This window comes from Centruroides vittatus, unplaced genomic scaffold (assembly GCF_030686945.1).
Source record: "Centruroides vittatus isolate TY-2023 unplaced genomic scaffold, ASM3068694v2 contig_4, whole genome shotgun sequence".
Classification (NCBI taxonomy): domain Eukaryota; kingdom Metazoa; phylum Arthropoda; class Arachnida; order Scorpiones; family Buthidae; genus Centruroides; species Centruroides vittatus.
Genome location: NW_027122214.1, coordinates 3,124,633 through 3,149,675, shown reverse-complemented (window position 1 = coordinate 3,149,675; position 25,043 = coordinate 3,124,633). Strand labels below are relative to the sequence as shown.

General features: G+C 31.7%; 2 protein-coding genes across 3 annotated transcripts in view; one reads left to right on the top strand and one right to left on the bottom strand.

The window, feature by feature from the left end:
* Positions 1-824, top strand: part of LOC136976280 (phosphoribosyl pyrophosphate synthase-associated protein 2) — a 32,795-nt gene extending 31,971 nt beyond the window's left edge. The window contains exons 10-11 of one of the 2 annotated variants that reach the window (XM_067271510.1): positions 47-146; positions 489-824. In XM_067271510.1, the coding sequence (XP_067127611.1) occupies positions 47-146; positions 489-553 (165 nt within the window). In that variant the 3' untranslated portion in view covers positions 554-824. Of the gene's footprint in view, positions 1-46; positions 456-488 lie in introns of those variants that run through there. The other variant, XM_067271511.1, reaches the window with a different exon arrangement.
* LOC136976279 (uncharacterized) lies at positions 351-24,776 on the bottom strand. Its single transcript, XM_067271509.1, has 9 exons — positions 24,644-24,776; positions 24,307-24,366; positions 10,351-11,205; positions 10,132-10,284; positions 9,895-10,052; positions 1,192-1,419; positions 1,045-1,132; positions 845-957; positions 351-778 (listed from the first exon to the last, which is right to left on the bottom strand). Exons 1-9 carry the CDS (start codon positions 24,674-24,676, stop codon positions 574-576), a joined length of 1,893 nt encoding a protein of 630 aa, XP_067127610.1. The 5' UTR covers positions 24,677-24,776; the 3' UTR covers positions 351-573.
* Between the last annotated feature and the right edge of the window lie 267 nt (positions 24,777-25,043).

Here is a 25,043-nt window from a genome sequence, read left to right as displayed (position 1 = left end):
GAAAATATTCCAAACACTTTAAATTCTAATTGTTTTCGTTTTGTAGGTGGTCGTAACTAATACCGTCCCCCACGAAGTTCAGAAAATGCAGTGCCACAAAATAAAAACGGTGGATATTAGCATCCTCATCTCGGAAGCCATTCGCCGTATCCATAATAAAGAATCGATGTCTTATTTGTTTCGCAACGTCACTCTCGAGGATTAAGTCTATTTTGTAATCCATGAAATTAGATCAAAAAAGGGTTATTTGTTATAATTTAACAAGTCGTATTTAGTTAATTCAAAATAAACCTATTTTATTAACGAAATTGTGAGGGAACATAATTACGAAAATGTTCTACGAGACATGATTAAATATCAATTGTGCAGCACATTCCTTTAATTAAAAACTTTGAAAATTTTTTGTATTCAGTTTAATTTTCAACAGGAAAATAAATTACTATATACAACAAAAAGTTGCACGATATCTTTCCTTAACCTCTTCGCAGATAACGTTCGACAAACGTCCGAATCGACTCAAATACCAAGAGGCCAATTAGAAGAATTGCAATAAGTTTATTTTACAGCGCTGTCTTACCGATTTGATTTTGTTAAATTGTATAGATGAGTACATCCGTTTTCGAATCCCAAGAGCAGAACTTTGTCGTTAATTATTTCTGCCACCGTCGTCACCTCTTTCATAGTTGAAAATGCCATCCTTTTTGCAGTGAATATGTTATATATGGAAATTGTATTCTTGTCAAACAAAATAACACGATTATCTTTTGCTGAAATTAATCTATTAAAAAAAAATTGATGCCATTAAATATTTTTCAAAATGAAAATGAATTTATGTTATGCTTACCTATCTTGTGTGCATCCATTGTATGTTTTCAGAATAGCTTGTTTCGAAGTATTTGGGTTTATTACAACCAAACTAACATTAGTAGTAGTTGAAATTATTAAAAAAATAAATCCCTGAAATTAGTTTTAAAGTTGTATAGTAGAAAATATTTGTTAAAACTAATTAAGATGGCAAAACAATAATCAATTTTATAAAATTACCTTTTCAGCTTGGGCCCACAAACATTTATCTACAATTGTATCATTATTTGCCTTTATTTTGAATATCATTTTACCACTTACGTAGTTCCTAAAATTAATTTGTTTTAGTAAATTAACATATATACACTAAAAACAAATATTTCTTACCAAATGTGATAGTAGTTCGTTCCACATCCCAATAACATTTCGGGTAACTTTTTTATCGGAAGAAGTGACGTCAGGCTAATTCCCACACCAGAATGGAGACTACTCAAAGAACATTCGTCGTTCTCACATACATTTAAAATAAATATATTTGATACATTGTTTGATAACATTACTGCGCATTTTAACTCCTCTATCTCGCATAGAACAATGGTAGATTCTTGAATATTTCTATAATGATAGAACATTTCAGAATAATTTCAAAACAACCATTCACTTTTATTTTATTACCATCTGAAAAAAGAGGTAAGTGCAAAGTTACAATTTTAGATATGCATTAATGCCTACTTTTCTAATGGATCTCTAATTTTTAGTATCCAAAATACTGTTTATTAGTCTGTAGCTAAAATGAAGCTTAACAATTACTGATTATTTTCTGTGTGTAATATAATTTCTAATTTTTTTCTTTTCTATAGAAAAACATAATGTAAGATTATTATTTAGTACCACCATTTGGATCTGTAACATTCAATACTGTTGTTTAATCTTAAGAAATTACTTTGTTTAAAATTTTATGTCCCTTAAAAATCAATGCATGCTGCTCCATAATCGGCTATTACGCAAAATTCATTCAGAATGAAAGCATAAGAAAACGATGTAAATGAAGGTCGTCATGTTTTTCAAGACCTCCTTCATTTACCTGTCAATTCAAGTATATTTAATGAATGGAATGAATATTTGGTTGTTACACTACATTCTGCCACTAATCATAGAATCGTTGATTCTATGATTAATTAGTTAAGAAAACATATGACGAATCACAACTTTTAGTTATAACTTTTCTAAACTTATATCTAAAACTTGCGATATATCGCGATCCTTGTTTTCTCTAAGCTGGAACATGTCTTATACATTAGCGAGGTTGCGGCCGACGTTTTCATTGCGAAAACGTGAACGTCGGATGTTCAGCGCCGCCATCCTGTAAGCCTAGAAGTTTGACAGTGGCGTTTGGAACGTCGAGCATGATTCCACTGACGTTCCAAACGCCATTGTCAAACTTCTAGGCTTACAGGATGGCGGCGCTGAACATCCGACGTTCACGTTTTCGCAATGAAAACGTCGACCGCAACCTCGCTATTTTCAATATTGTACAGTACATACAACTAATATATTAAATAGTTAAAAACAAAATCTGCAACGAAGGATGGCAGAAAACAGAACGTATTTAGGAAATATAGTTTAATTCATGTTAAACATTTGTGATAGTTTATGTTCCCTGCAATAGATATTGCAAGAAATGGCAAGTTTTTCGATTTTCAAAGTCAAAAATCGAATTCTTATATTTATTAATGATTCAATTTTTTTTAAAATAAAAACAAACTTTAAGACTAGATTTATTTACAAATAAAGCAAATTAAAATGTTTAGTATTTCTCAAAAAATTAAATAACATAATACGTTTTAATAAGCATTATTACAGAAACATATATCATAAAATGCAAGGAATATTTTACATCAGAAAAATTGTTAAAAATGTAGTAAAGTGTCTGATTAAGTCATTACGCATGGACATTGTTATAAACAGATAAGTAGCAAATCTATAACAAACCTTACATAAACTTTGTATAGGAAGCAATAGATTTGCTACTAATGACATTAAAAATAAATTCTGAAAAGCCTAAAAATCAAATAATTAAAAATTAAATACTTTCCATAATTATTTCACGTGGATTAGGAATGTGAAATATTTTAAATTCTTTCATGTCTTTAAATTTTGTAATAATTTTGAAATGTATCTTGTAGTTGAAGGATGAAATTAAATGTCTCTCTACTGCAGAAAAACAGAGTATTTTCTTTAAACATTTGATTGTTGTCAACCTTTCATACGACAACCCATATGCAGGGTGTTTCAAAACTATATGTCAGAAATGTAAGGCAGGTAGAGGGGACCTAAAATGCAGCGTTGAAGTGCTAGCACGTAAGTCAGTCTTAACAACAGGTAAGTGTAAAGACAAAGGAAAGCAACAATTTATTTAATAAGAAGTTTACAATAGCTGCTCGAAAGAGCGACCACCAACAGCAATACAAGATTCACAGCGGTAGCGCATGGATTTGTGTGCATTAGTAAAAACGTCAGGCATGTCACGCACGTTTGCAGCAGCAACAGACAATCGGGCAACCAGATCTTCTTCAGATGTTATGGGACTATCGTACACCATGCTCTTAATGTGACCCCAAAAGAAATCCAAGCGTGTCAAATCGGGAGCGCGGTGGACAAGAAACAGGTCCACCCTGTTCTATTCAATGCTGGCCTTAGCGTCCAGACGATTCTTGACGATTCTGCTGAAGTGAGAAGCCGTTCCATTTCCTTGCGCAGCCCCATACACGAAATGCATGTTGGCAAGCTCCGTATTGGTGTAACGATGCACGTTGCTCAAAATCCGTGTGGGGAATGACAATTCAAGCCAGTGAAACGCTTTCATCCACCGAACTCGACAGCGCCCTCTCTCTGCATTTCCGCACCCACATTCATTTACGAAATCTGCTTATTTAGGTCCCTTCTACTTGTCTTTACATTTCTGACATATAGTTTTGAAATATCCTGTAGATGCAATCTTCCAACTGAGTTTAAGCAATTTTCACAAGTTCTAGTTTTGATGCCTTTACTTTCTCGGCTCTGTTATAAGAGTATATAACGGAGAAAATGACCTCAATATTTTTACATTTTTGGATTCGGGACCTTGAAACGTCGAGAAATAAAAAAAAAAAAAAAAAATGTGGTTTTCTATATCAAGATACGTGTATGAGGGCACGATTTTGTTTATCCTCTTCAATCGATAATTTCTGAAATTTTGCAAAAAGGTTTGTGTATTAAGAGGATACTATTAAATTTTGCTGGTTAAAGGTCGAAAGGGTGGGGAGATAAAGGGGGTCGTATGTCGTATCTCGAGTAGAGTCGGACTTAATTACAACTTTACTCGTTATTAGCATTTGTAATTTCATTTTTTTTATAAAACCCATCCCTACCCTCAAAATTAAACTTTTTGCCATTTTATAATAAATAAAAAGTTTTTAATAATAAAATATCGTAAGAGATGCAGTTTTAAATGTTGCCGTATTTACTAGCATATAAGGAGAGGTTTTTATTCATTTTTCACTGCTTGAATAACCGAGATGGTCCTCTACGCGCGAGCGAAGGATTCTTTGCGTTTGCAATAATTTTTGTGAACTGTATATTCGCATTTTTTACCGGACGCTCACCCTCTGGTGTTTAAAAACAGCATTTTATCTGGGTCGTTTGAATCGTTCTTGTGTATTATCGGGAGTAAAGACGAATAGCAATAGGAAAAGCAGAGCTTTCGAATTGAATTCCAAAATCACATGGGAGCCCGATATAAGTTTTAATCCATTCCCACGTGAAAACAGATGATTATTCGGAAATCAGAAAGAAGAATTCGGAGAAACTCATAAGTGTAATCGACAGAGTGGATTCGACTGTTAAGAATTGGCAAAAAAGGTTCCCTGTTGTCTAGCTTTACGTGAACAAATTATGTTGTCGATTTTACAAGATTTTTCGTTAAACTTTAAAATGCCAGTAATTTTAAAGGGACAATGTGTGCATTTACGTTCATTTGATAATTTATTTGTGATTAAACGAAATAAAATTAGAATCGTATTAATAAATCTAATTTTCTTTATTTTGTTCCTTAAAGTCACACCTCGTCCTATATGCCAGATCGTCTTATATGCGAATAAATACAGTAAGTAACTCGTTGCTAAATTTTTTTTAACAGTAAGTAAATTTAAGCAATTTATACTCATATAATGATACGCTTCATCCATTTGGAATGTCTGAAACCCTTAAGAATATTGTATAACATCTTTATATTAGAGAATTAAGAAATGCACGTCGGACCACTGATAAACAAATTTTGGGTTTATATTTGGCCACCCTATTCTTTACAAGTTTTATAGTATGTATTCTGTAAAAGCATTAGAGTTGTCGAAACATCATAATCATGTTAAATCCATTATTTTAACAACAATTGCATTTTAATACTTGTTAAATCTTGGGTCCTGTAACCTGAGTATTATAGTATAATCAGAACACGAAGAAAAAAGCTAAATATTAATATTAATAATATCATTTAGAATATTCTTAATTTATAAATAAAGAATACATTTACGAAGATAAATTAAATAACAGTTTCAATAGCTATTTGTCATTAATTAATGCACAAAATGAGTTAGTGAATGAATTCCCACACCCACACCCACAGTATGAAACTGAAAGGAATATGGCGCAGTCGATCAGAACCTGTCATGACTACACTGTATATCTATCCACTGTACAGAAGACGAAATTAAAGCGCCACAAACGTCTATAACCTTCGACCTTTTTCAGTTCTATCCTTTGTAGGAATAGCTATTTCCAACACCATATAAACGCTTGCAGATAACCAAGGATTCCACAAAATCGCCACATTTTCCGCATAATTCGTAGTTGTCAAAACATTGTACTGTACTCGTTCACGAATATACATAGATAACAATAGATATGAAAAACTTTATTCTGTAGTTTTTATATTAAATGAATTTTAAAAAATACATATATCACTCACATGGTTTTCTGTAAATATAAAAAAATCTTTTCCCATGCGTTTTCTTTCTAAATTTCTCTTTATGTAATTGAAACATCGTACAAAATGGTCTTTTTTCCGACGTCTTCAATTAATATTATCTTGAAAATTTCAATACACTTCATTTTTCCGCATTTAAAGAGAACGAAAGCTAAGTCCTATCATCCGAATGGTTGCCACCAAATTATAGCAAAGCTGTACGAGTTTAGCATTGGGCGTATTCAAAATCTCAGGTAACTTCCAGTTGCTTCCAGCAAACTACAAGCGTCGTTTTCGGTGTTCCATAACTCTAGCAAACAAGATGGCAGCTACCACGAGGCTCGTAAGAGCTGTATTTTGCGTTGACAATTTTGAATTCAGGTTATTTATTGATGAATAAACCCTGAATAAATTAAAATTCGGTTAGTAAATTAATAGAATATTTTAATATACTAGTATCAATATATTTACGTAGGACATCACAGAATTTGTTTTAGTTGTTAAAATGTAATCTTAGAATTGATTTAATTATTTAAAACTCCTACTGAAATTTTAAAAAATCTTCATTCCTATTTCTCTTTTCAAAATATTTATTTTTTATTAAATTGTTCTCATTAAATAAGTTCAAAAATAAATTTAACGCAACGTGGAAGTCCGCATCATTCGCCATTTTTCTTGTTTTTCTCTCCCGAAATTCCCGGCAACATCTCACTTGATTGATGCTGAGATTTTAAATATGCCCATTGTCGTAACAAGCGTTGCATACGGTCGTACAGTTAGAGACTATTTTGTTGTGTAGGAAGAATATTGCAATCCAACAGCCAATATGATAACAATAAGAATTTCACCGATACAGGAATCAATGAATAGAGTTTACCATCAAAAACGAAATATCGAAAGTGGGCTAATACTGTTAACTAATATCGATATAGCAATCGCTGTGTCGTTGAATGTTTATTAACAATTTCTTTGACTTCACCAGTCTAAGCTAAACCATGTAATTATGTATACCATATGCATACATAAAATTAAGATTAAATTCATTTACCGTTTCTGATAAAGTATTTCATCTCTACTTTTACCGTTTTTCTCTTTATTAATTTAAATTTGTAACTTGTTTATTATTACAAATTTTCTCCATAAGCAAAGACTTAAATAAGACATATACCAATGTATGTAAAGTTAAAAATAGTACAGTAGAGAGTCGTTTATCCGGACACCGGTTATCCGAACGCTTTCCAGTCGGACTGTGTCGTGCTGAATCGAACTTTTTTGATACTAGATTTACTTCTAAAGTATAATTTTTATATTTTTCAATACATTTATTTTGTTTGTACAGAATAAAGAAATAATTTTTAACGATACAATAGCCTCGATTATTATTATAAAAATTTTCGTTAGGCTTAAAATCGACGAAAATTCAACACGAAGCGACACGCAACGGAGAAAAATTTCAACATCGGACAGGTTAATATATTTTTTCGCACATAATCGGTTATCCGAACAACCCAAGTCCCCAATCGATTCGGATAGACGAATCTCTACTGTACTACTACTACTACTACTACTACTAAAAGCAGTAAATAATTCAACAAGAATTAAAGCAAACAGAATCTGATTTATTATGACGTGGTCACAATGCCAAGCTGCTATTTTTAATCATATTTTAATTTCCATATCTGGTCTCGATTTTCATCTAACTCACTCCGTTCTCGAGATTTAACGAAGGACGGACAACGGACAAAAGTGGAAATATATAGGTCCGCAATTTTCAAATTCCACACCTACAGAAAGCTGCCAACAAAATAGTTAAACAGTGTGGCAAACACGCGGTACACGAGAGAATTTCGTTCGATTTTGAAGTAAAAATATTTATTTAAAATTTATACATTAGCCCAACTATAATTCAACTGAAAAATTCTCATTAGCCTAATTACAGTAAAACCGGAATTGCAAGGCACTCGCAATTTCTATAAATTTTCCGACTTAAACAGATTTTCGTCCGAGATAGGCTGGAACAAGAAAATGGTCACAAGGTGAACATACTTTTTACAATCTTCAATCACGACACGGTATTTACTGTATACATTGAAAGGACTTCAAAATAAAAGGAAAAAGACCCATATAATAAAGTATAAATTTATGTATCTATATATTCAACTAAAAGCACAATCGCGCGTATAAGCGAAATTTCACTGAAAATGTTCTTTCAGACGCTTACTTGCTCGAATTCGACCTCATAATATCGAACTGTCTCTGCGTTCGTATAATTAACGATGAAATATTCAACGTTTTTGCAATAATACGTTCTTTTTTAAAGCACGGCAATAATTTCCGGCCGCTTTAAAAACTGAAATAGAATTTGGCCAGGAACAGATAAATTGTATTTGACATCTGGCAAGGATAAATCAGGACGGAAATACAAAACGTAATAATATCTTTTGAAGTTTCTGCCAAAATTCAAATAAACCAAGTTTTTTCCCTTTACACGCTGAAAAATTTTTGAGCCAGCCAAGTTTCTCGTAATGACCTTCACTCTAGTCACCAGTTCCAATCTCCATGTATAGAAACCAAAACATTTCCAATCTCTATCTTTCCTGGAATGTATAGGAACTAAAAAATTTTAATCTAAATTTATTCTAAAATTTAATGAATGTTCGAAAATACACATTCGTCTATAGGCGTCTATTAGGTCTAGATCAAGATTATTATATATTCATAATGATTTACGAACTCGCTAATATTACGATATTGATTAATTTCATTATTTTCTAACATTTATTATCGCAAAATTGAAATATATAATATATATATATTATAATTTCATTCTTAAGTTTTGTATGTCAGTCTTTTTGATCCAATACTTGTTTAAATTTTCGTCTTTGAAGAGTTCTATCTAATACAAATTAATAAGAAGTATAATATATGCGAGTATACTGTATTTCCGTTTGTGTCCCACAGGTTATAAGGAAAAAACTAGACTATCGTAATCAATAACTGCAATTTTCTGACTTTCCGTATTAGGGAGGTTCTGCTTCCTCTAGTTTTATAGTATTATTTATAGGGTAACGTTGGTAAGTTCGTGATAAAATTAATTATCGGACACATTTCTTAAATGAACATGTTAACTATATTATTAAAGGGACCATACTCTCAAGATAACAGCGTGGCTTTTTGTCATTATGAATGTATTTATATCTTAGTTTTCTAGGAGTATATTTTTTATGTTGCGTACAGTACAGGTAGTTATTTCGTGATACTACATTGCTAATTTCGTGAGAGGTCCTTTAGCCTTATATTTGGCTGCAATTTGAAAAAAATTGTAGACCTATAAATGTCCACTGTCGTTTATCTGTATGTCAGTCTGTCTATCTTTCTGTCCTTCCTTAATGATGTCGAGAACAGAACTGAATAGACGAAAGACGAGACCAGATACTGAATGCTTAGGAATGCCACTCGAAAGGGAGTTATTTTAACAAACACAAATTTTCTTAAAATAAAAAATGCGTTTTTCTTGTGGAATGAAACAAACTTATATTGTACTGTACGTCGCGATTAATTTAAAGAGGTAATTGGGATAGCTACATTCCTTTTCTTCGTTCGTGTATACAGTACAGTAGAGCATCGATTATCCGACTTAATTGGAAACTGGGGTTGGTCGGATAACTGAAAAGCCGAATAACCGAAAAGTATGAAAAAATACATTATTAGTATAGTGTATTAGACCTGGTTTAAATACTAGCCTCCCTTTCATGGTCGAGCCAGTGCTGCCAGCTAAAACATGCAAAAATTTAACAAAAATAATATTAAAGTAGCCAAGACATAACCAAATATTGTAGCGCCACATCACATCACTAGCGGACGTTTGAATTTGCCGACTAGAACGCGGTCGGTTAATCGGGGTCGGATAATCGATGCTCTACTGTATATATATTTTAACTCGAAAGAAATATAAAGCAAGAGAAAACTATGTCGATTATTACTTAACCTTCAAGATTAAAGCTAATATACAAGCAACGAAATACCGTATTTAATTTTAAAGTCTACCAGTTTATTACTTTTTTAAAAAAGCATGAAACTAAGTCTACCTTTCTATTATATTTGATTGCGAGAACAATTTACTCAGGTTTCCATTTTCCCAAATATAACGCAAAACGCTCAGTTCTAATCCACAGTTTCGTTCTTCGGCCACAACCAAATAAACAGAATTTTTGCATAGGAGACAGGAACTTAATAAACGAGTATTCTGAAACGAACAATAATGCGAATAACTGTTTAAACACGTAAAACGAGCTTAATAAAGATGGTAAAAGAAAAAAAGTTACTTTTTCGACGCAGTATGTGCAATTTAATGCCCAACTCGATCCGTCTTTGATCCAAAACGAGCAAGTGGTGATCTGTCGGATAACGATTACTTCGTTCTTACTTTCCGATATTTGACAATGATGTATTTTCTCAACTCGTTCGTTGTTTTCTGTCTAGAATTCGAAGAATTATCTAAAATAATTGCATCTTTTGTACACGAATATTATTAGTATACTTACTTTCAGACAATGAGATAAATTTGTCGACGCGTTTTCTTTATCTTCTAATTGACTTTCGCATTTAATTTCTTTCGTATGCGATTCTGCACTATTATTCGATACTTCTGTTTCCGTTCCCGATATCCTTCCGTTTGGGGTTATTGGAACAGTTTCTTTAGCACGATCGGTAAATTCTTTTGCCGGATCTTTGAAATTGTTACTTTTAACTAAGAATTCTTGATGGGATAAAACAAAGTCATTGACGTTCATACGTTTAACTTCGGCAACTAGAAAGGAAAAAATCTTTTTTATTTTCAAGTTTTCTTCTACGTTCTTTTCGTTTTCATTCGGGGGCGTCGAACCTACGTTTCTGTTTAAATATTTGTTTCGTTTTGCCAATCGAACAGATCGTCGTAACACGCTAGAACTGTCGTCGGAATTGTTCGCATAATCCGCGACATTCGTCGAAGAAGCTGGTGAAGGAGAAGACCGTTTTTCCGATGTAACCGTTTTTAAATAATAATTTGAATTCTGATAGTTAGAATCAACATTTCTGATATCTTCCGGCTTAGCCTGCTCTTTAGAAAAATTTGTAATACCTTTCTCGAATTTATTATTATTTTTTACATCATATTCCGATTCCGTACAGTATTTATCAGTGTCTTCGACTTCTTTTAAAACCAAAGACCTCGATTCACAATCTTTATCTGTAATCTGAAGATGGCAGACACCGTCGCATTTCTTATTTAACGCCGAATTTTTTCCTTCGAATTCTTTTAAGTTTTGCTTTTGTGATACAGTGTTGGAAGCAATGCTTACATTTTCTTCTCTCGTATCTTTATTTTGCCATCCGGACTGTGCTGCTTTTTCCAATTTCTAAAACAAAGAAAAGTAACCGTTTTGATTTATGTATATATATATATACCCTATATATTTTTATTACAAATATTCTGGTGTAAATCCTGTTTTAAAAACTATGCGAAAAACCTTTATCTTCTAACTTAATTATTATTAAATACGAATTGAATTAATTCTTACGGTATTATTTTAGTTCTTTTAACATCGTACCGATAAGTATTCAATATCACACATAATGTATTCCTTTAAAAGTTCACAATAGATTGTTTTAATTGCCTGTCAAGTCTAAAATTAGCTTTGTGCTTGCGTCACTTAAAATGGTCCTAATAGCTCTTTAATGCTTTATATCTGCTAACGAGCATCTCCGACATTTTGTTAATTCCAAGAATTCTAATGCATTTTTTTCTTCTTCTAAAAACAAAGATGAACGGAAATGTGATTTAACAGACAAAAATAACTTTTGAAAATGTTTCTGTAATAAAATTTGAATAATTTTGATCTAAAACGAAACAAACTCGCTAATTTCTGATTGGTTGAATCTTTGAAACATTTTTCACCGTCAAAAATTTTCTTCGTCCTGAGACCAAGACAACTCAAGATAAGGAGAATGACTAAACCAATGACAAAGCAAATGGAAATGCTGTGAGATGTACTACACGTGATAGCATTTCTACTTTTTTTTCATTAGTTCAATCATTGTCGTTGTCTAACTTTCATTCTTCATTTTTTTTGTGTAGGCCTATGTGTGTCATGTAATCTTTATCAGCAGCTGCCACATGATTATTAACGAGAAAACCAACGAGCTAGAATATACGCTGTGACCATGGTTACAGCGCTCTTGGTGGCAACGACGGGTACTATCGACCGCCATTTTACTTTAAGTCAAAACATTGAAGTCTGTACCATGTGTTGGACAGGATTGTCACTTTAGAATCTATTTTTCTCAACTAAATGTAATTTGTTTTGTTTGCCCCTAGATTTGAGATTTAGGCAATTAGATAAGTGATATAAATCTAGATTGTTACATCTCGAATTTAGCTATTTTCTAGATTTTATTTTATTATTATAAAGAAGGTAAGACCAGAGTTTAAAGTGATAAGTGTAGTACTTAACCCTCAATATAACAATATTTTTATAATCTAAGTACGAGCCAGGTCTTGAAGGTTTTACTCTCAGCCATGTGATTGTTTATTGATAGTGTACTCAGGTCAGTCTGATTCCTACCATACTCATTACGTTGTTGATGTTTTCGGACAGTTTTTTTTCTTTTGCAAAATATTAGTAGTGTTCTTGTGTTGTTATTACAGTTATGGTTTGTTTGTGAAGATATTTACAACGAAAAACTACATTTTGACTTTTGTCATGTTATGAACTACATTAAGTTAAAATCCTTCTAGGATGTAATAGGAAGCTGGAAGAAGTGTTGCATTTTTCCACCAAAAATAGACAATGAAAACTTGCCAGTAAGTGAAAGAGTAAAATATATAAAAACTGCACCATTAGGATGTGCAGTTTGTTATCCAGAATGATGCATATAGTGCATCATTCTGGATAACAAAGAATATTAACATGAACTAACCTTTTGTTCGTTATGTTGTGGACAACGATCTTAAACATTGAAGCCGTGGGCCTGAAAAGGGATTGGAAAATTACCAATCCGAAATGCATTGTTAAATAGGCGAAATAAAGTAAGCAGTTTTAATCTTGGTCTCTGTTAATTACGGATAATTAAGAAAGACGTGATAAATACCACTAGTCTCACTATAAGAATAAACCTTTATTATAACCTTTTATATTTTTAATTACTACCGAATGGCAAAAAGCTTAATTTTGAGGGTAGTGATAAGTTTTTTTAAAAAATTGTAAATGTTAATAACGAATGACATCTTCATTAAGTCCTACCTCTCTCAAGATATGGCACATGACAATCTCTATCTCCCCACTCCTTTAATATTAAGGAGCTATGTTGCTATTAAATTAATAATGATCATCAATGCTCTTTATACACAAGCTATCATGACAAATTTCGTTTCTTATAGACACCAACAAACACAAATGCAGAATTTTTTGTTTTTTTTTTACTTTTTTGGGTTCAGGAGATTTACAAAAAACTTTGAGGGTCAAATGTGACATGATTCCAATGCTTTCCCTTGTTATGTATATATAACAGCCAAGAAAGTAAAATTAAGAATGTTTAGAAATGCATTTAACTTATTGCTACAGAATATTTTGTCTTGTTTAGAAACATTTAAATAAAGGGTTAAAGAAAGAAATGTGTTGTTCTTTACTTTCAAAATTGAAACCATTTTTAGAAAGTGAATTAATTAAGGAAGCATTTCTCGTTGGAGCCGATTCATTATTTGAAGAATTTTCTAATAAGCAAGAAATTATTCCAGCAATACAAGATTTGCCGTTATCAAACAATAAAATACAAGCAAAGAAAAATCCAGGCGATTTCAACAGATTTACAAAGTCAGTTGAAAAATGATTTGGAAGAATGTGAGTATTTCTCATTACAATTAGACCAGTCAACAGATATATGATACAACACAATTGGCAGTAATGATAAAAATGGTATTCAGTGATTTTAGTGTGACAAAGAACTATTAAACTCACTATCAATGCAAGAGCAAACAAGGGGTGAAGATATTTATAATATCTTTAAAAATTTCTAAATAGATAACTTGTGTAAAGGCATATTAATTTATATGCCTTTACACAAGTTATCTTACCGATAATTACTGATGGTGTACCAACAATGGATTCATTTCCCATTGCAAGAAAGATGAATCCTTTCCGAACTTTATGAATTATCACTGAATCATTGTGCACCTTTGAACATGTTACGAATATCGTTATTAAAATAATTAACAAAATTTGAGCAAATCCTTTATCACACGGATTGTTTAAAGCCCTTGTAGAAAAGGACGAATCTTCCCAAGATGACCTCATCTTACATACAGATATAAGATGGTTAAGTAAAGGCAAAGCACTTGGCTGATTTTTTGATCTTTTGGAAGAGATAAAAAAATTCCTTATTTCAAAAGGTGAAACATTTGAACAATTAGATAATCTACAATGGTTGATGGACTTGGCTTTTTTAACACGTTGACTGCCACGTGACTTTTTAGGATTCTGTTGTAAAACGCCAACTTAATTTAATTATATTATATTATTAAAAACTCTAATCAGAGTATATAGTAATAATCAAATAGCATATAAAATGTGTTTTTCTTAAAATAAAGGTATTACGAATTATCTCGTAGTTGGCTTATGTAACAGAAAGCTCTTCGCTAAAGCCAAACTACGAGTTAATTCGTGCACAGACACGATTCGTCCTGTCACTTCGCTACAGCCAATCGGAGATGTGCGTCTAAATTCATTAGTAATAAATCGGATATAGAGGCGAGCACATCACATTTACGTCTTTTTTGAGAGTGTTATTTTTTATTTATTTTTATAATCAAATTATAAATATCCCAAAATGGATAAGAAAAGACCACTGACTAAAAAACAACTTGATTACTACACTAATCTAAGTGATTCAGAATCTGACAAAATTTTTGGTGAGGATGGGGGAGTTTATTTGGCAGCGAAATGGTCCTGTTACTGTATGTAAATGGAAAGACAAACGAGAAGTCCTTACCATTTCAAACATGCACGTTGTTGAAATGGTAGAGGTGTTCAATCGCAATGGAAAATGTTCGACGAAACCGAATATAATTCGAGATTATAATCATGGAACGTCTGGCATTGACGATCAGATCAAATGCTATCGTACTACACAGCTCTAAGAAAGACTATTAGATGGCTCAAAAAGGTTGCATTACATATTATAGAAATATATATACATAATGCACACAAACTCTTTCAAAAAGCAACTTCTTCTAAAATAAAACTTATGCTTCTCTATAAGCTAACTTATGCTTCTCTTTTTCTCTAAAATAAAACTTATGCTTCTCATTATGACGAATGCTTCTCTAAACTAAAAGTTTAGAGAAGCATTCGTCAAAGCGTTGATTGGAGAAGAGATTCAACCAGTTTCAAAAAAAATTAAATTGCAGAAGCTTCACTATTTACAGAGTATCCCATCTACTCAGAAAAAACAACATCCGACAAAGCCATGTCGAATTTGTACCAAAGCTAAAAAACGCCGAGAAACGCGTTATTTCTGTCCAATCTGTCTTGAGAAGCCAGCCCTTTGCGTAGAAGATTGTTTTAAAAATTATCACAAACTATAAAAATATCGTTTTGCTTTTGATTTTGAATAAACATTTTATAATATTTTCTGTTCGTTTAAATTTATATTTTTGTTTTATAAATTATCACAAACAATAAAAATATTGTTTTGCTTTTGATTTTGAATAAACTTTTTATGATTATATTTTCTGTTCATTAATTAATAAATGTTCTGTTCATGTAAGCCAAACTTGATTTTTTGTTCTTGCCCCTGAAGCTATCTATTCATATTTACACTGATATACTACGAATTACATCGTAGCTGCACAAATATGGCAAGGAAACAAACTACGATATAACTCGTAGGTGGCGTCCTAGGCAGAAACGGTAACTACGAGTCATCTCGTAGATGCAGTCAACGTGTTAACTGACATATGTGAAAAATTGAACAGTTTAAACCTGGATCGCCAGGGAAAAAATAAACATTTAGCTGAAATGATTAGCTCTATAAAAGCATTTAAAGCCAAAATACAGTTTTGGATAAATAATTTATCGAAAAATTCTCTTGTACACTTTCCAAGGATGAAAAAAGTGACTGGTGAAAATAATTTTGACCTAACATTGTTTATTATTCATCTTAAAAACTTTTTGAACAGTTTGAAAGTAGGTTCCAGCAATTTACCATTATCGAACCCTTGGCTACATTTTTTGTAAATCCTTTTACTACACAAGTAGACATTACTGAAACTGCTAAATCTATAGCAGAACTTCTTCAAGAAGAAACATCAAAAATCAAAGAAGAGATTTTAGATTTCCAAAATGACATCATATTAAAATCTCATGATACAGATAGAAAACTTTTGGAATTTAGTTGATCACAAAAAATATAATCTTTTGAAAAAGGAGCCTTCAAAATCAAATCTTGCTTTGGTTCCATATATTTGTGTGAATCTTTACTTTCCACCATGAATATTATAAAATCAAAAATCAGATCCCAATTTACTAATGCCAACCTTGAAGATTGTTTACGATTGGGATTACACTCCCAACTGTGTGAAATTAGCAAATGAAATGCAGTGTCAAAAATTGCATTAATTTGGCTTTTATAATAAACATGTAATATGTTATAGTAAATATATGTTACAAAATGCATGTTATAATAAAGGACATAATATTTGTTTTCTTTTTTAAATTGATTTGCACCTGCCACTATTTTTTCAATCTCAAATGTGCCCACATCACAAAATGGTTGGGAATCCCTGCTCTAACATTTACAGCAGACAAAAAATGTTCATGAACTGTCTAGAACAGGAATGAGCAATTATTTATTGTGACATCATCACAATGCTGGGCTGCAATGCTATCCACCTCAATTAGTACTATAGTATCTTGCCCCTGTACATCATACTTTTCTGTTAGCAATGGAGCTGTGCCAGTTATCTAACTCCTTTCAGGGGAAAAGTTTTAAATTGAAATAATATGACTTACGGTTTGCATCAGAAGTTTATACCAATATATAGTTAATTGGGACCTCCTGCTCCTAAGTTTTCTATAACAGGTTTTGATTTTCAATTATCTAGTTCTGTTCTCAAGATTAAGGAAAGACATGGATAAAATAGATGACAGTGGGAATTTATAGGTCTACAACGATCTAGTTACAAAAAAGTCAAAACAAAACGAGAAGCTACAAGTGCAGATGTAGATACAGCATTTAAATTTCCTGCTAAATTACAGAAAATAAATATGATAATCATAAAAAATCTTCAGCATGCACAAAACTGGCCTTTATTGATGGGAAAATTCCATCAACTTTTTTGGAAAAAAGTGAAAAATTACAACCTTTCTATAAAGCATCCAAAAGTTACATAACTTTTATGTGAAGGTGATGTTGAAGGAAAACTTTAAATTAAAGCTGTTAGCTGTTTATTGAACCCAGCACTTTAGCACTTTAAGATAGTGAAATAAACAATCTCCACCAGTTATTTGGTGATCAAATAAAAAGGAATGTGTCACCCAATTCATGTTTAAAAATATATTTTTGTCTGGCAATTGAAGCATATTATAAATCTAATAATTTATCTTTCCAAAGTTCTTTTGCTGTTTAGTAACACCTCTGGCCAATCTAATACAGTTAATGACTTATGAGATAACCTAACGTTCTCATTTTACCATCAAATACAATTTCATTATTATCATCTACAGACTATGGTACCATTGCAATTTTTAATGCTTATTTTATTAGAACTTTTTCACAAGCAATTGAAGCTATAATGAAAGAAGATGCTATTATTGATATTCAAAAAATGTAGAAAAATTCAATATTAAACACTCACTAGAAAACATTCATGACTTGTGGGAAGAAACCCTGCAGCTGCATGAGAAGTATTTGGAAGAAACTTTTGCCAGAATGTACCAGTGATTTTAGCAGCATTGAACACTGTAAGCAGTGTTATAGTTGTTATCATTAAAGATCTTTATTTTGAAAACATTGATACAAAAAAATGTTTGTGAACTATTATAATCACTATCAAAAGACTTGGGTTATATTCTTCAGGAAATTAGACACCAAATATATTACAAAGAAGCAACGAAATGTGATGAAGACAAAAATATTTCAAAGGGGGTTACATTAAAGAAATTTAAAAACTTGTTTAATAGTGTAGGATTGTTCAAACAACAATTAATGGATATTGACGCTAATCTTAATAGAAGCATACACTTTCATTATAATCTGGAGAGTTAAATTTATTATCAGAAAAATTTGATAAAAACAGTTAAAATTGTTTAGTTTACTATATATAAATTTTTCTGTAAAAAAAAAAAAAAAAAATACTGCTAAACTTGTTTAATAAATATTAAACTAACATTTATTATTACATTCCTTCAGAAGATTATCATATTATATACTTTGTTTATAGGATATATTTAAAAATTTTTATCCTTACTAATATGATCATGGATCAGTCATACTTTTCTCCATTGATCATTATAATGGATTAACACAGTTTTGAAAAATGCAGAAATATTGTGGGATTAAATAACCATGTTAATCAGGGAATACCTGTAAACACTATTATTCTTAATAGCCACAGCATTTACAGTAGGTGATCAGTTAATGAACATAATCCATTCCAAGACCATGTTTGCTACCCGAATTGTTCATTAACCGATTATCCATTTTTCCATATATGTTTAGTAATTTGATTAATTTGTTCTGGAGATCCCAAGAAATAAATTAAAATTATATATTCTCTTACTGCATTTAATGTAATAACAAACTAAAAGCAATCTCTCCATTTTTTCATGGATGGCATATCTTTGTTTCTTAGATGTAATTTTCATTACTACTTTATCTGCTTGAGTATTTTCAATTGTATCTTTCTTAGCTAAGATTGTGCTTACTATAAACCTCTTGAAGCTATCCTGCCTAGCAACATCAGACATCTGCCTACTCTCTAACTTGGCTATTATCTCTTGCTTAGTTTCTATAGTGAACACAGTTCTTGACACTCCACTCAAAAGAGTGGAGGTTTTTAGGCCAAATAATATTATCAGTTTTCTTAAATAAAAAGTTCAGAAAAACACTTACAAAAAATTCAGAAAACAGAAATTGACGGAAATTAACTAGTTCAAAAGAGATTATGTATACAACTGTGAAAGTCTTGTTCCATAAACCATTCATAGATACCATTAAAATATAATTTTACAAATGTTAAACTCAGCATCGCTTCTTGTGTTTGTTATCCAAACATACGTTTGTTGTCTGAACATAAAAATCTTTCACAAAAGTGTTCGTTTTCCAATTTGTTTGCAGTCCAAACTGTTTGTTAACTGATCACCCACTGTAATTTTAAATTGTAAATATATTTTCAAAAATGTATTAACATTTTTCTACTATGTTATCTTAATGCAAAAAGCAAAATTCAAATCCTTAACTGTAACCCATCTATCCACTTTGGACTGATCACTCAAGCTGACAAGGAAGTAAAAATGTTAATCTGTTAGAACTGGCTATAGTTATGCAATTTATACATGTAATCAAATATACATTTCTGCATTGCTCTATAAAATAGCTGTCGCATTGAAATTATCTCCCATTTCCTGAAACACCAAAGAAATAATAATTCCATTGATCTAATCAGTTCAGTAAAATTATAAAATACATATGATGAATTATATTTTCTATATCAGACCCGAATTAAGAGATTTGATTTTGTCCACAGCTTTATAAACAAATTTATCAAAATTAAAAAAAAAATTGAATAAGACATTTTAAAAGTTCTGCTTTGTGTAATTATAAACAAAAAACTAATTAGATTTAAATTAATTAAATAGTAAATTAAATATATTTGACAAATATTTAAGCTTATTTGAGCAGGAGGATATCATTGTATATACAGTACCTATATGCATTTATTTATATATTTTTTACTCTTTCCACTCTATGATGCTAAGAGTAAACCTATATACATTGTACACTACATATTATTACCTAACCATAACAAAATGTTATCCAATTATCAGGTCAGTCCATAAGTTCATGCGTATTTTTATCTACAAAAAAAGCAGCAAAAAATTTTAATTAAATTTTATTTCAATCTATAATGTATTCACCATTATTTTGTACAATTTCTTGCCATCTTGATAGTAGCTTTTTAATCCCGTCTTCATAAAATGATTTCGGTTTTGAATCAAAATATTCAGAAATAGCCTTTTTTACATTGTTCTCATCCTCAAAAGTTTTCCCTTTTAAAAAATTCTGCAAACTGCGAAAAAGATGATAATCACTGGGAGCAATATCTGGCAAATATGGTGGATGAGGTAAAATTTCCCAGTTGTAGCTTTCAAGTTTCTGTACAGTTATTTTTGCAGCGTGTGGTTTGGCATTGTTATGCTGCAAGAGAACCTGCTTTCTGTTCACTAACGACAGTCAATTTTTCTTTTAATTTTTCATTTAAATGCTCTAATTGTTCACAATACATTTGAGCTGTAATTGTTTGATTAGGTTCTAACAGCTCAAAGTGAATTACACCTGATATATCCCACCAAACAGACAAAAGAATTTTTTTTGGATGCAACCCACCTTTTGCAGTCGGTTTTGGCTGTTTGTTGCAATCCATCCATTGTTTTTTTCTCGTCGCATTATTATAGAGGATCCATTTTTCGTCTCCAGTAACCAGCCTACCAAGAAAAGGTTCTAAAGCAATACGGGATAAAAGAGACGTGCAAATGTTTACATGTTGTTGTCGGTTAGCTATTGACAGTTCATGTGGTATCCATTTTCCTAGCTTTGAAACTTTTCCGATTTGTTGTAGGTGTCTATGAACAGTTCCATGGGATGAATTTAAACGTTCCACAATTTCATCAACTGTTAAACATGGTTCTGCTTCAACTAGTGCAGAGAGAGCATCATCATCAAAGTCAACGGGTCTTCCAGTACGAGCCTTATCCTCCACACTAAAATCATTGTTTCTAAATCTTTCAAACCACTTCTGCACAGTCCTTGCACTAATTACAATTTGATTATGTACAGTATTTAGTTTTTTGGCTGCATTTGTAGCATTCTCACCACTTAAAAATAAAAAGTATAAAACATGTCTTTTATATTCATCCGTTACTTCCATTTTAACCAAAATAAACAACTGAAATGTTCACAATTCTGAACAGTATTTTATGAATGAGATCCAATTTAACACTTCAGTGTAAAAATTATCACATTAGACTGACATTTTTAACAGCAAAACAAGATTTTTCTCAAGGTCATAAAAATGAGCATGGACTTATGGACTGACCTGATACATCATCTTTATTACAATTTTCCAAGCAACACCAAGCCTTTTGGCTAATTATAAATATGTTATATGTTTCTGCATAAAATATACAGAGAAAAACTGTTTTGAAAATATTTTTGTTGCACTGCAGACTTGTACTTTATTATAATTTGATCAACAAAAATTTCTGCAAGTAACTTTTATTTGATTAAATTTAACAACTCAATCAAACACTGCAAAAACCATTGTTGCAGAATAAAAACAAATTGACATAAGAATGAATTTAAACGAAAGAATATGATTAGATGAAAAATGGAAAAATATGTGACAGCTCGAGAGAGGGAGTAACCTGGAAACAACCATCAAAGAACAAAAGAGGTTCAACTGAAAGATACTGTTTTGAACAGTGGCGTAGCTATGGTTCTCTGGGCCTGGTGCAGAACCAGATTTGTGGGCCCCCGGAAAAAATGTTTCGGCAGGGATGTCCTTTTTTCATAATCGGGTAATCGGGAATGTCCAAACGTTTCTATAAATTTCGGATTTTGAATTTATTAATTCCGTTAAAAATATTGTGTTTAGACGTTTAATTTCTTTCGTTTGATGAATGATGCGTTGGGTATTTTTTTGTTTTGTTTACATAAACAAACTAAAATATTTTTGTGTAGTGGTTTATATAGTGAATAACTAGATTACAATTGAGTTGTTGGTTTTCCTGTGTAATAGAGGCCCAGCTTGAGCATCCAAATGCCAAATTTTGCTTTCTTCTGATTGCCGTGAAAAATTTTTTGGGTCTTTTTTCTTGTGATTTTGGGGCCTATCGCTTTCCAGGGGCCCGGTGCAAACCGCACCTACCGCACCCCCTAGCTACGCCACTGGTTTTGAAGATAAAAATGTTTATCTTTACATCATTTTATAGGATGGTCAAGAATAATGAATTTAAAAAGTTTTTAAATTTTAGGTGCTTTTAATGTTTTTAAGGAGTTTTAAGAATTTTTTTGCATTGAATATATAGTTATGTTTGTATGAAGTTTGATTAAAAAATTGAAAGAATTAAATAGTAAGTAATGTACAGTTAATATATTTTAGCAAATTGTGACCAGGGAATTTATATATATATATATATACATATACACATGGTCCTGTAGAAAACTTGAAAACTAGAAGAATTTTATCCAAATTTTTAAATTACACTTTGGTTCATTCTTTGCCTAATTTGGTTCATCTATTTACAGATATTTTGCATAATTGTTAAATGTTAAATATATTTTTAAAAAGAAACATTTTCAGATAGCCGATCAACTTTTATATGAGGGTGGATCCAAAAAAAAGTTACAAGGGTAATAAAAAATTATTTATTAATAATAGAGAGAAAATACAAAAGGGAATTGCCAATCACTTTTCCACATAATCACCAAATCTATTAGGCATTTATTAGGCAACTTATATAACCCAGCTTGGTAGAAATCACGTCCCTGCCCATTGAGCCAGTTCTCGGCAGCTGTTTTCACATCACTGAAGAGAACCTTGTTCCAGATAAGTGTTTCTTCATTTTCGGAAAAAAGGAAATAGTCACTGGGTGCCAAATCTGGGCTGTATGGGGGTGGCTCCAGACTTCCCGCTTAAACTTTTGCAGCAATTGTTGAGTTTTGCAAGCAGTATGGGGCCTGGCATTGTCATGCAGGAGGATGACACCATCACTCAACATGCCAGAGCGTTTGCATCAGATGCCCATAAGAAACAAATCACAGCTTGCACCTCCAAGCGAGACCACTTTTCTAAACGTCTTGCCATTTCAATCACTCTGACACGTCAGCGAACTTACACTACCTACCCGCACAACCGCTGTAAGACAACTCGTACCATCTGTCTCCACTCTGAGGAAAAAATATTCCCTCCACATTAATTACTTTTCAAATGCTGCAGCTTGTAACCTTTTTCTGGATCTACCTACATATTTATAAGAGAAAAGTGTGTTCTCACAGTTCTGAGAACATCTCAAAAAATGTTTTCTTTTCCCACAATATTAAAAAATTTACCGTCTTTCAAACTTTCCCACCATAACACTATCTAAAAGATTGTTGTAGACGGTTTTGGCCAGAAATCCCCAACAGTAGGGAAAAACATTATTATTAGTCCAGTTGTTTGCAATCATTTTAGAGACCCCCTTTCGTAAAATTTCTTGCACCCCTATGTTTTTTAAAAAGGATATTATGTACTTATAGTTTTCTTACAATGTATTTTATTCTAATATAAAAGTTATAAATTTTTAGTTTTTGAATAGCAGACCAATTATATTTCAAATAAAAGTAAAACATATATTTAACACTAAATAAAAACAAAGGTTGAAGTTTACCTTGGTAGTCCCAATAGCCACACTTCAGTTAGCTTAGGATAGGTTAGGTTAACTACATTTTTAGTAGACATTTCCTTTTTTCTTTTTAGGTATTCCTTTCTTCTGTCTACTAAAAATGTAGTTAAGCTAACCTAACCAAGCCAAAGTGCAGCCATTGGGACTACCAAGGTAAACTTCAACCAAATTAAATTGTGGTGACTGGTTATATTGTGGTCACAACTACAATAACACATACTATTACAAAATAAATATACAAGTTGTGAATGTTCTTAACACTGTATTATAATGAAACTAATAGAAAAATCTACTATATAGAGAAACTGCATTTGAAAATAATCCCGATTCATGCCTCACAAAGACCCACCGAATTTGTCAACCCACATCAAAGAGAGACAGACATTGGTACAAGTTAACACAAAGTCGTCTCTTTTCTTAATTACTTAAGAGGTGAAGTGTAACGAGCAGTGGCGATTTCGGTGCGATTCGGCAGAAGGGGCACTTTCATAAGGTTTTCCCAAAGAGATTATGCTTTCCATGTCTCCATTTATCCCACTTGACTGTTTGTGGAGTAGTTGATGTTATATAGTTGGAGGCATACCCTCACACACCCACTTAGATTCCAATTTTGATTTAAAGGGAAAGTGAATCCGAATTGTTCCAAACAACAACCACTCGTCACATTTCAAGTAATTATTCATTAAATAATCAAAAAGAACGGTTGACACCCAGTAGAATTTTCCATAACGTGTATCCAAAAAAATCTATTTCTTTTAACCATATATTATTAAAATATTTAATATTTAAATTCCTTCACACCTTTAACTTTCTTTCTTTCTTGGCCACTTTTCTTTTCATCGCTTCGATTTGTCGTTTCAGCTGCAACATAGTTTTAAAAATTATTTTTATTTCTTCTTTGAAACCGTGTTTTGTTGATTGTTGGACTATGAACCCAAAGTTGAGTTTTAATTAAACACTTGGCTTTATTTCCATCTTTATTTAGTTGATCAACTAAATAAAGATGGAAATAAAGCCAAGTGTTTAATTAAAACTCAACTTTGGGTTCATAGTCCATAGTTTTCAAAAACTTAACATGAAGCTTTTAATATGAACTTACTACGATTATCAACATTAAAAAATCTTGCAAAAGAAATACCTGCGTTAAACTTATGTTTTTATCTGTTTCCATACTAAAACGTACCAAATCCCCGATTATAAAATAAATACTGTACTTTCAAATCAAATAAACCGCTAAGAAACTCGTGGATGGTTTCTTGTGTAAAAGCGACATCTATGCATAAAATCATATGACATTACCAATCTCGTTTAATTAATAACGAGCTAACAGAAACGTTAATTATGTTAATAATTAATTCTAAAAAATAAATTTAAAATTATTTACAGACATTTCGCATTATTTTTACGAGTTTTAAGAGATTTCTTGACAAAAACATAATTTTTCCGATCAGATGCTCAACAGCAGCTTTTGGCTTGAAGTCTTTTTTTCTAACTCTTTACGCCCTGTGGACACTAAGAGGTCCTCTTTTAGCAAGCTC

Excerpts from the sequence above, each read along its gene's own strand:
- LOC136976279 (XM_067271509.1), bottom strand. The coding sequence starts at position 24,676 with ATGGAAACAGATAAAAACATAAGTTTAACGCAG. Across the intron at positions 11,206-24,306 it reads AGAAAGAAAGAAAGTTAAAG|AAATTGGAAAAAGCAGCACA; the intron begins GTGTGAAGGAAT and ends TCTTTGTTTTAG. Across the intron at positions 10,285-10,350 it reads ATTTATCTCATTGTCTGAAA|ACAGAAAACAACGAACGAGT; the intron begins GTAAGTATACTA and ends TTCGAATTCTAG.